The sequence below is a fragment of the Chiloscyllium plagiosum genome, chromosome 29 (assembly GCF_004010195.1).
Source record: "Chiloscyllium plagiosum isolate BGI_BamShark_2017 chromosome 29, ASM401019v2, whole genome shotgun sequence".
Taxonomy (NCBI): domain Eukaryota; kingdom Metazoa; phylum Chordata; class Chondrichthyes; order Orectolobiformes; family Hemiscylliidae; genus Chiloscyllium; species Chiloscyllium plagiosum.
Window position 1 is genome coordinate 20456850 of NC_057738.1, and position 12922 is coordinate 20469771.

At 41.2% G+C, this 12922-nt stretch overlaps 1 protein-coding gene across 1 annotated transcript in view; it reads left to right on the forward strand.

Annotated features, from left to right (window-relative positions):
• The first annotated feature begins 3357 nt into the window (after positions 1-3357).
• Positions 3358-12922, forward strand: part of LOC122564411 (death-associated protein) — a 91396-nt gene continuing 81831 nt past the window's right edge. Inside the window, exon 1 of the mRNA XM_043719236.1 lies at positions 3358-3544. Within this exon, the coding sequence (XP_043575171.1) occupies positions 3490-3544 (55 nt within the window). The 5' untranslated portion in view covers positions 3358-3489. The remainder of the gene's footprint in view (positions 3545-12922) is intronic.

Genomic DNA, 12922 nt, shown 5'->3' on the forward strand with positions numbered 1-12922 from the left:
GGGCCCCTTAGGAGAAGAATCCCACACGAATACGGGTTTTATTGCATCTGATGTTAATACATTCCGAGCATGTAAGAGACTTAAATATACACTCTGGTTAGTTGTAGGTTAGATTAGTAGATAGTTGAGTTTTTTTTTCTTTTTCGGTATTTCTTTTTTTCTTTTGTTAAATTTTGATTATTCTATATTTGATTTAATTGTATATCAATGTTTATATTTGAGAGTTTTGTTTATTTTTGTAAACTTGTAAAAATGTTAAATTTCTAATAAAAATATCTATATAAAAAAATAGTGTTACCATCACCAAATCCTCCCCTATCAACATCCTGGAAGCTATCATTGATCAGAAACTCAACCGGACTCACTACATATATGCAGTGACTACATAAGGAGGACAGAGGCTAGAAATATTGCAGCAAGTAACTCACCTCCTGACTCCTGAAAGCCCACCTACCATCGACAAGGCACAAGTCAGGAGTGTGATGGAATACTCCCCACTTGCTTGGATGAGTGAAGCCCCAACAACGCTCAAGTAGCTTGACACCACTGAGGACCAGGCAGCCCGTTTGATTGGCACTGCATCCCCAAGCATCCCCTCTCTCCATCACCAACGCTCAATAGCAGGAGTATGTACTATCTACAAGATGCACTGCAGAAATTCACTAAAGATCCTCAGACAGCACCTTCCCAATCCACAACCACGTCCATCAAGAAGGACAAGGGCAGCAGATATATGGGACCCTCCAAGCCACTCACCATCCTGACTTGGAAACATATTGGTGTACCTTCACTGTCAAAGTCAAAAGTCTGGAATTCTCTCCCTAATGGACTGCAGTGGTTGAAGAAGGCAGTTCACCACCTTCTTCTCAAAGGCAACTAGGCATGGGCAATAAATGCTGGTCAGCCAGTGATGCTCACAACCCACAAAATGACTTTTTTTCAAAATTAGGGTGCAAAGGTTTGAAATGAGAGGCAAAACGTTTAAGGGAGGTTTGCGAGGAAAGCTCTTTTTACACAGAGGGTGGTAGGTGCCAGGAATGCATAACCTGAAGAGGTGATAGAAGCAGATACAATATCAAAATTTAACAGGCGTTTAGACAAACACATGAACAGGTAGATTGGATTAGTTGGTCAGGACAAACATGCTGGGCCAAAGGGCCTGTTCCTGTGCTGTACTGTTCAACATTTTAGTCCACAGTCCAAAACATAGATGATGGAAGGAAAGCAAGGTACAAGGACTAGGATTGCTGTTCATGCAGAGGGTTTCTGTTTCTGTTTTGTAACTTCTATTAAATCTATATTCCATGAAACGGATGATGTAAAGTTGTTGTGATGTACTGTAATTACCTTCTCCTGGCAGTCACTTGGAGATGTTCCAACTACAGTGCAGCAGGTTTACATAAGCAATTTCTAAAGAAATTATAAAAATAAAAGCAAAACACTGCAGGTGCTGAAAATCTAAAGTAAAAGCAGAAAGTGTCTGGCATTACCTGTGGAAAGAGAAGCAGAGATAATATTTCAAGTCCAACCGCTCTGCTTTGGAATTGAGATTGGTATTTGAGATATTATGAAAGGTGACTGAAAGTTTGGTTAAAGAGGTGCATCTTAAAAGTCGACGTGATGAGAATGATGAGTTTAGAGAGGGAATTCCAGAGTTCAGGGCTGCCAACATAGAGAAATCAGTCACTAATTTCATAGTTACTACTGTTCGTAGAGAAAGTTATTCCATAGGATTGATCATTGGCGTTTATAAAGCAATTCGATTGTGATTATAAATGTTGCAGAATTAGTGAGTGTGAGCCCTGTGATGAGCTGGTTCATCTATAACTGTGCATGTGAACAGGATAATTGACAATTATAGTGGAAGGATAGTATCCTGGTTATCTGAAGGTCAGGGAATTGATTCCAAAAATCATGCAGTATAGAAGATGGCCATTTGTTCAAAGATATCTGTGCTAACACTTTGAATTAACTATTCAAGTAGACTCAATTCCACCATATTCTCTCCAAAGTCCTATAAATATTTCCTTCCAATTAAATGAAATCAAATATCATCTTATCATTGTGACACAATGGAACTGCAACCCAAAGATGTGGGTGAAGGGAAATCAGATGAGATCAGCTGCTGTACTTGTTTTGATGGCTGAATAAATCAAGATGGTTCAGACTCAATTTTATTGAATATAATGCACACAACATCATGAGGAGCCTAGACAGGATTGATGGGGAGAAACTATTCCAATTGGCAGAAGGATCGAGGACCGGGGCACCAGTTTTAAGGGACTTGTCACTTGCCTGCATGAGTACAACTCCAACAACACTCAAGACGCTTGACACCATCCAGGACAAAGTAACCTGCTTGATTGTTTGTGGAAGTGTTGCCATCCTGTCCCTCCAACATGGTATTCAGTAACAGCAGTGTGTATCATTTACAAGGCGAAGTGCAGAAATTCACCAGGTTGGCACCTGACAAACCCACAACCACTATGAACCTAGTAGGTCAAGAATAGCACATACATGGGAACACCACCATTTGCAAGTTGTCCTTCAAGCTATTTACCATCCTGACTTCAAAATATATTGCCACCCTTTCTGTGTCAGTGGGTCAAATTCCTGAAATGTACTCTGTAACAGCATTATGGTTCTGCCAAATTGACTGAAGTGACTCAAGTAGGAAACTCACTGCCACCTTCTCATTGGCAACTAGAGATAGGCAATAAATACTGGGTATGCCAATATTCTATGAATGAATGAATCAAAAAAGGGAAATACACAGGAGCAACATGATGAAAAATTATTTTTAGACGTAGAAACAGTTAAACTTAGAGTGCAGTGCCTGTGTTTATGGTGGACAGCTTCAGTAATCACCTTGATAAAAGTGAAACCTCAAGTCAAAAAAAACTACAGGGCTGATGGGGAACGAGAAGAGTGAAGTTGCAGAGTGGTCTTCTTCTGTGCTGCAATAGGGTTCTCCACAACCATTAATCCCTAACTCTGATAATTTTCTCTCAGTATACTTTTGAAAGTATTATTTAAAATTCTGATATTAGGTATTTCAGAATGTGCTTTACATTTGGGTAATTTTTACCCTATCCATTCTCGAGTACCTATAAGAGGGGCACTTTTAGCTCTAAATCCAAATCTCTCAAAGAAAGCGCCTCCCTATTCAAAAGACGTGCCCGCCCTCTCTCTTCTGATTGGTTCTCAGAATTCCAGCGACTTCTATGAGTGGCTGGCCTGCGAATGATATCACAATGTTGTTTTGCATATGTGTTCCTCGCCCTCCTACCACGTACGTCATGGGTCCGCATTGCGACTGCGCAGTGACGGCATACCCGTTCCCAGACCCTTTCTTTCCCGGGCCGTGATGACACATCGGGGTGGATAGGAAGGAGGAATTAGGATGTGCGCATGCTCGGCTGCTGTTTATCAGTAGCCACGTTGCCACTTTGTAGCAAAGGGTGAGTGAAAAGTATCCAAGGGGTAAGGATGTCCTCACCTCCCAAGGAGAAAGTGGAAACCAAAGCTGGGCACCTTCCTGCCGGTACGTATTTAAACCATGGCTGTCAGGGAGGACGGTTTATGGCATCATGTAATTAGTTTATTTTCCCTTTCTCTGGAACATTGGCTGCAAAGTTCACCTAAGTAGGGAAGAGAAAGTCGAAGTGATGCAATTGTACAGATTAGTGGGTCTCAGTCCAGCTTAATCTGCTGAGTGTTTGGTGACTGAATTTCAATTTCGAAAAAAGATTTAAAGTTGTAGTTTTGCAATGAGAGAGAGGTTTTTCTTCCGTTGCCATCCAGGGCTCTAGAAATGACTGCTTCAGAGTGACAGCTTTAAAGGCCAATAGTAAGAAACAAAATGATCAAAGAGTGCACTATTAATCTGATAACTTGCTCTCATTTACTTTTGAGGGTGTTAAATAAAATTCTGATTTTAGGTATTTCAGAATGTGTTTTGTTAGTAGGTAACTTTAAAACCATATGTCCGTAAAAGGATATCTCCTAAATCGTCAGAAGTCACATGACAACAGGTTATATTCCAACAGGTTCATTTGAAATCGCCAGCTCTTGGAGCGTATCCCCTGATTTTATCTGACAAAAGGGCTACGCTCCGTAAGTTTGTGATTTCAAGTAAACCTGTTGGAATATAACCTGGTGTCGTGTGACTTCTGACATTTTCCGCCCCAGTCTAACTCTAGCACCTCCACGTCATATTCCCTATATGTTTAAAAACAGGAATGAGTAATAAACGCTGACCTAAATACTGCAAGAATAAATACAAAAAGTCACTGGGTAACAACCTGCAAAGTTGAAGTTACAGGCAGAAGGCAGACTAATGCAGTTGAGAAATGTATCAGCCATTATCGAGTGACAGAGCAGATTTGATGGGCCAAATGGCCTAACTCTGCTCCTATATCTTGTGATGTTATGAAAGTATAAGCTGGCACACTGCTGGAACCTTTGGTGCTTGTGGATCTGTTGGGCGTTTAAGAATTTGAAAATACCTGGTACAAAATTTAATATTTCATAAGTGATTTTAAGTGTGCCTGGTTTTAAAAAAATAACTATCCAATAAACACAGTACAGTAGATATGAAAAGCAAAGCAATGTAAATGCTGGACATAATTTGCTAGACTGGTAGCATTTTTTTGAGAGGGAAATAGAGTTAGTAATTAGAGTTGATTGTCCTATAGCAGAAGTTTTCACTTCATGGTCTTTGCCCTGTCCACCCTTTTTAACGTTTCTCCAATTTTGGCATCCCCTGAGATGGAACATAGAACAGTACAGCACAGTATAGGCCCTTCAGCCCATGATGTCGGGCCGAGCATTTATCCTAATCTAAGATTAACCTTTTACTGCTGTCCATGTGCTTGTCCAGCAGTCGCTTAAATGTCTCTAATGCCTCTGACTCTACTACCACCGCTGGCAGTGCATGCTATGCATTCACCACTCTGTGTAAAGAACCTATCTCTGACATCTCCCCTATACCTTCCTCCAATCACCTTAAAATTATGACCCCTTCTGCCTTGGAGAAAGGTGTCTGGTTATCTACTCTATCTATGCCCCTCATTACCTTGTACACCTCTATCATCTTAGCAGTTCTCTCACTTCTGAAAGTTTTGCAATTGGTACATCCCTGATTTTAATTGTTCTTTGAATTGTTAGCTTAAAATGCTTGGGCTTTAAGTTCCTAAATCTCTGCCCTCAATATCTGCCTACTTTCCTTCTGAAGTGCTCCATAAAACATTTGATTTGGCACACTTGTATTTTCATCTCAAGTTTGTTTGATAACACTCCTAAGAAGTTCTGAGCTTGCTTGGCTACATTAAAGCCAGATAATTGGAACCAGATAATTGCCTGAATGTAACCACCTGACACCAAACTGAGAGCAAATGCTGTAGGCAGGGTTGGAGACCCTTTTGGCCAGCTTGGGTGTGGCCAGCTGCCATAGGTCACCCTCTTGAGAATCTCCCCTCATCACTGTACTGAGCATCATAAAATTTTTTAACATTTAAGTTGGAGAGAGACCACCTCTGTTTTGTAGAACCTACTTCATGCTACTGGTTGAAGGTTTGAAAACTTTTGATCCATGTTAATGAGTTAGACTAGGTTTGCACATGACACGATACTTCAAAATATTGTGTTCTGTGCTGAGGTGTGAGACACCTCAAAAGGACACATATAGCAGATGAATTTTAATGCAGAGAATGGTGAAGTGTTTACGTCACAATGTGCAGAACAAGAGAGATCAATATAATATAAAGGCTATAATTCTAATGAGTGAACCTGGAATATAGATGCATAAATCAAGGAAATCAAAAAACAGTTAATAAGACCTACACGATCTGGGGTTTTTATACATCAAGGTGACCGGTTCTTTTGATGCAAGTTGTTTCTCTACCAATGGGCAAGAGATCCAGATTCAAGTTCTGCCTGCCCTAGTTGTCACATCATGATGAAACAGGTTGACTAAAATTAATTTATAAATCAAGAAGAATATATAAGCCAGAAAGTTATGGTGAACCATTTTGAAATACTAATTTAGAATTACCTGAAATATTGTGTTCAATTCTGGCAAGAAGAACTTTAGCAAGAATGTAAAGGCATTGGAGAGGGTGCAGAAAACTTTTGTTTCGAGGGCAAAAAAAGTATCTTCTACCTAATTAATTAGAGGATAGACTAGTGTGTCTGGGTACCTGGAGAAGTGATGGTTTGGAAAATATTTGGTAGAACTTTTCAAAATTGTGAAAGGTCCAAATAAAATAGATATTGGAGTTTTTTTTTCCCATTGTTTAAAGAATTTGAGAACCAGAGGACACCAATTTAGTGATTGGCTAAAGAACCAGAGGAGCTGTAAATAAAAACCTTTTTAACACAATAAATGCCTAATGTCAGGAGTCCACTGCCAGGATATGTTGTGGAAGCTTAGTCAATTCTATTCACCTGGAGTGAGGAAAGGAAACATCAGCTAGGACTATGGCTCCTGCTCCAGACTACTGTCAGTAAACTCTTGCTCTAAGTAATGCATGTGCATTGGATGATGGGGTTTAGATCAGTTGTATTTCAGTAGAGTGTGTTGTGCTTGAAGGGTGTCTTAGTTGGAGTTGGAGGGCCATTACTACCTATAGAATCTCATACCATTATGAATGCACTGTCAAGAAAAGCAGTATTGAGCTTGGTGAAGAACAGTGCAGTAGGAGGTGAAATGAGTTTAACTTTCTTTCTCTTTGAGAAATGTGACTTCACAATATGCAATGTTGATGAGTGGACTATGCGAAGATATGTAATCCTTGAATTGGTGTTAGTTCTAAATCATTTCCTGGGGCTTAGATTTTCTACCAGGCAACCCAGTGATTTGATAATGTAGCTTAAATCTTTTGCCCAGGTTTTTCAGTTTTACGTTTGTGCTCTAAGCGGTGGTCTGGAAGTTACTTTTTGTGACTAGTGAGCATTTTAACCTATTAGAGGATTCTGTTATTTTTCACATTTCTGCAACACGATAACAGCACCCATCCCTCCTGATTTAGAACAATTGCGTCTAAACCTTTAACCTCTGCTTCTCATTTTCATACAGGCTGGCACTTCAAAAAGTTTCCACCGTAATCCTGTTTGCAATGAATAATTATTATTGTGACAGTCAGACAAGAGACCTTGAAGGAAGCCATTATATTTAAAATCAACTCCCAAGAGATGTTTGGAGTTGGTTGACCTGCAGGTGCACACTTGCGCAAGTTAACTTTTCCCCAGTAGCAGAGAGAAGCATTACGTTTGTAGCTTTTATTGATCTTCTACCACACTTTCATTTCTGATATGCCCAAACAGTAAATGTATACTTGATGGAATATGACTTTTTAATGCAGAAAGAAACTAATAGTGGGAAATATGGTATGAGTTAATATGGTGTCACTTGAATGAAAGATTTGCATGGTGATTAGTGTCATTCATGTTCATAAATTTGTGACCTATTATCTAACTGTGTAAATGGCAGTCATTTGGCTCAGTATGTCTGCCAGGTATTCCCTCATGCCAACTGAGACTCTGCACTGGATCTGACAATTGGTCAAATGTACCTTTTTTGCAATTTAGCACCAACCTAATTGGATAAATACTTAAAGGAGATAAATTTTCAGGGGAGTGGAACAAATTGAACAGCTCTTTCAAAAAGCTGGCATAGACCCAGTGGACAGAATGTCGTTCAGTGCTAAGAGCTTGAGCCTATTTCAGTTTTTGGACATGCTGTGGTATTTTTTTCTTTTTTTCTTTTTGTTAAACCATGGGCTTTTAATCTTTCTGGCTGTAAATTGTAGATTGATTTTGCCCAAGCACTTAAGAGTCATAAATGATACAAGTCAGCGTGGTAGCTATTTTATTCATGTGTTTGCAGAAGTCATGCAACGAAGTACCACATAGGCTTATGAAGAAGATGGAAACCCATGGAATTAAAGGAAATATGATGTGAATATAATACTGGCTGAGTGACGAGAAGGCTAGTGGTGGATAGACATATTTAAGACTGGAAGCTAATTCAAAATTGTTCTCAAGCAAAAAGCTTTTGGATTGCATACACATTACAATCTATATGAATTATCTGATCTCTGACCAGATAAGTGGCATCCTGGAGCCTACAGGTGAACTAAGTTGGGCAGTGTTATAGCTGTAAAGTTCAGGATAACATAATGCTGAGATGTCCAGAAATATGATAGAATTTTATATGAAGAATTATGAAGTGTGGTACTTTCAGAGGAGCAATGTGGAAAGAAAGTTTGTGATAGCTTGCAAACATACGACATGCGAAGTACAGTTTGCAAAGTGCAAATGAACAGAGGAACCTTGTATCCATACATAGAAATGCTGAAAAATAATTAAACAAACATTGCATTATTTGTTTTATATTCTGTTTCTACTTAAAACTCAATTTATCATGGTAGAACTTCACAATTTGCTGGTTTGACCTCAACTGGAGTCTGGTAAACTATTTTGAGCACCTTGAAAAGATACGGAGTCAGCTTACCAGGGTGGAGGGACTTCACTTTTGAGGAGAGATTGAAGACTTCTCCTTGGAACAGAGGTTTTAATTAGTGTTCTGTTGACTTTTCCAAGATGCTGAGGAGTTTAGAAAAGTGTTCTCTCTGGTGAGTAGCTCAGTAACCAGAGGTCAGAGATTTGAATTCATTAGCAAAAGATCTAGCAAGAAGATGAGAATTTTATTTTTTAGTTTTGAATTATGATCTGGAAGGTATTGGAATCTGGTTCCATAAATATTCTAAGAAAGGAGTCAGACAGATACTTGGCAAAAAACTTGCAAGGCTGTGGGCGATAAGCAGGGATGTTCTCTTTTAAAGAGCCAGCACATGTATATCAAAAAAAGTTGGAAAATGACCAAGTTAATTGGTATCTGAAAGAGAAGAATGGCATTGAATTTCTTTTGGAGACAAAAACTGTAGATGCTGGAATCCAAAGTAGACAGGCAGGAAGCTGGAAGAACACAGCAGGCCAAGCAGCATCAGGAAGTGGAGAAGTTGGAGTTTTGGCTGTAATCCTTCTTCAGGACTGGGGATGGGTATGAGGGGGGGAGGTGATGCAGATAAAGGGGGTGGTGGGGACAAGGTGGTGAAGTGGGGATAGGTGAAGATGGGTAGAGGTACAACCTCTTTGGTCAGTGGGAGGAATGAATCTGGTTGGTGGCAGGGAGGAGGAAGGAAATCGGGGGATGGGGAGGGAAGTTACTTGAAATTGGAGAGCTCAATGTTGAGTCCTCCAGGCTGTAGGCTGCCCAGGCCGAAGATGAGGTGTTGTTCCTCCACTTTGCGCTGTGGTTAATTTTGGCAATGGAACAGGATAAGGATGGTCATGTTGGGGGAATTGAAATGGATGCTGACTGCGAGGTATGGTCGGCCCCTGCGGACCCGGCTGCGATGCTCCATGAATCTTTCCCTAAGTTTACATTGCAGACTGTCGACGTGACATCGGCCGCCTCAACTTCTCTACCTCCCCCCTCACCCATTTCAACTTTACCCTCTTGGAATGTGCAGCACTCCACTCACTCCACAACGACCCCCAATTCACCATCAAACCTGCTGACAAAGGTGGGGCAGTTGTAGTCTAGAGTAATCTGTGTTGCAGAGGCCGAACGCCAGCTCTCCCAACACCACGTCCTACTTCCCCCTTGCCTGTGACCCCACTGCAACCCATCAGGCCAAAATCGAAAGCACTATCTGTGCCCTCATTGCCTCTGGTGATCTCCCCTCCACTGCCTCCAAACTCGTAGACCCGCAGCCCCATACTGCCTGGTTTTATCTGTTCCCTAAGATACACAAGCCCAACTACTCTTACTGACCTTTCATCTCGGCACGCTCCTGCCCCACTGAGCTCATCTCGTCCTACCTCAACTCCATCCTCTGCCCTTCAGTCAGGCATTTACCACCTACATCTACAATGCCAACCACACCCTCCATCTCTTCAGCAACTTCCTGTTCCCTTGGTCCCCAGCACTTTACCTTTACAATGAACGTGCAGTTCTTATACATGCCCATACCCCACAAGGATAGCCTCCAGTCCATCTGCTTCTTCCTATCCAATAGACCCATCCAGTCTCCCTCCACCAATACCCCCCTCTGCCTTGCTGAACTGGTCCTCACCCTCATAACTTTTCTTTTAACTCCTCCCATTTCCTCCAAATCAAGGGAATGGCCATGGGCATCCAGATGGACCCCAGCTGCGCCTGCCTCTTTGTTAGCTACATTTAACTGTCCCTCTTCAGTACCTACATAGGTACTGTGCCCCAACTCTTCCTCAGTTATATCGATGACTGTGCAGCGTCCTGCACCCAGGCTGAACTGGAGCAGTTCATTGACTTGGCCCACAACTTCCACCCCACCCTCAAATTCACTTGGTTCATCTCAGATTAAATGATTAGATTCCCGACAGTGTGGAAACAGGCCCTTCAACCCAACAAGTCCACGCCGACCCTGTGAAGAGTAACCCACCCAGTTCCATTTCCCTCTGACTAATGCACCTAACACAACAGGCAATTTAGAATGGCCAATTCACCTGGCCTGCACATCTTTGGACTGTGAACATCTTCCCCTCCCCACCTCTCTCTGCCTTCCACAAGGACCATTCCCTTTGACGGTCCTTGGTTTGTGCCACTCTCCCCACCAACTCCCCAAAATCCCCAGGTACCGTCTCCTGCAATCGGAAAAGATGCAAAACCTGCCAGTACACCACCTCCCTTGCCTCCATCCAGGATGCCAAACAGTCCTTCCAGGTGCGACAGAGGTTCACCTGCCTCTCTTCCAACCTAGTTTACTGCATCAGGTATTCCCGGTGTGGTCTTCTCTACATCGGGGAGACCAAACGTAAACTTGGGGAACAGTTCACCGAGCATCGCAACCAGGTCCACAAGGGCTGATCAGACCACCCAGTCACCGCCCATTTCAATTCCCCCAACCACTGCCTTCTGACAGGAGGGAACTAGAGGTTTATCTAACTCAATCCAAATTGGAAACTCACGTTACACTAGTTAATGGGAAACCAGAAACATTAAAAATGTAAAATACTTAAATGAGAGTGCTTCTGCAAAAGACACTATGAACATTTCTGCTTCAGTATTATAATTGACTTGGCCTCCTCCATTGCCAAAATGAACCACAGCGCAAATTGGAGAAACAACGCCTCATCTTCCGCCTAGGCAGCCTACAGCCCGGAGGACTCCACATTCAGTTCACCAATTTCAAATAACCTCCCTCCCTTCCCCTGCTCCCTGCCATCAATCGGATTCATTCCTCCCACTGACCAACCAGGTTGTACCCTCTATCTGTCTTCACCTATCCCCACTTCACCACCCTGCCCCCATCCCCCCCCCCCCCCCCCTTTATCTGCAGCTGCCCCCAAACCTACCCTAAGGAGGGTTACAGCTGAAACATTGACTTCTCTACCTTCTGATGCTGCCTGGCTTGCTGTGTTCTTCCAGCCTCCTGCCAGTTGTATTTCTTTTAGTCATATTTAAGTTGATTTTCAGTTTTTTTTTGGCTGTTTGGTAGCAGTTTTATTGTAACTTTTTTAAAAGCCCAAGAAAGTTATCATTTTGACCTTCGTATAATGTAATCTATAAAATTTCCAGTTCAATGTTAACTAATTAACTAACTGACCTTGGTTGTATGTTGATGTTCTTCGGTTTCCTATTTTAATCTGCACATAGACGGTATAGATACACTTCTGTCTTCAAAATCTCCACGGATGATGTGAGGAATGATTACATAATTGACTTCTTGAAAGGAGTTTAATATTCCACACACAAGTGACATTCATCTGGGAGGCAGGATTAGAATATGATTTGCTTTTTTAAAAGGCAACTGACTATAAAATTGGGGCACTTGCACTTTTTCAATTAATATTCTATCAGCAGACAACACAATCTTTCATTTCCATGATAGAAGGCCTTGAAGACTTTGTGGTTATATGGTCATATTTTTATTTTTTAATTTCTCAAGTTCTACATTTATTTTTTAACTCTAATGTTTTCAAAAGAAACACATTGACTTCTTTTTTTAACTTAACAACCTGAATCGCCACTTGATAGATTACCTGAAGTATAATTCTGGTTCCTGCTGAATAGCAGAAATGTACACTGGTACAACCTGTTGTGACCCTAAAGTTTATTGTATAGTGTCACAGTTGGAGGTTAGTGTGTACTAGTACTGCTAAACTTAATTTAACTAATTTATCTCTTATCAAAACACCATTGTAACTTGTTCTTTTTAAAGTTGAAAAATAAACTTTGAGTAGGCAGATTAAAACCACCTCTAATAAATCAGAGGGCACCATTGCTATTTTAGTGTTCCCACTCCCTTCTCCCTTGGTCTGTCTCTATGCCAAATTCCATTCCACGGGACCTGTATGCCTGTGTTGCTTTCCATCTCATTACAAGGAATTGAGGTATACCCTGAGTGCATTCTTATGGGAAGAGTTCAGATGATGGGAAATTTAGAAATCCATGTAGAAAGTCAAGACACTGAACAATAGAGCTGAGAATAAAGACGGTGCGATACTAAAGGGCAGAATTCACCAACAATTGTCCTTCAATTGATCAGTTTCTTGCAGGGAATAGTTTTTAAAAGCAAAAGTCCTTTTATCTGTGCAGAGAAGCTAAAAATGATCAATTAAAGTCGTGGACACACTGACTATAATTTTCCGAAATTCCCAGATTCTGTAATTGTCAGAGTGGATTCAAATGAGGGAGAGGTAGTGGGCAACTGCTGCTGAGTTGGTTTGACATCAGTCATTGTAAAAATGCTGAAATCTGTTAATAAATCTTGCCCTGATTTTCCAAATACATTGCAACAGTGATTGGAATTCAAAGTTACTTTAAAAGGCTGTAACGAACTTTGGGGTGCCCTGCAGTCATCAGCAGTGCTGT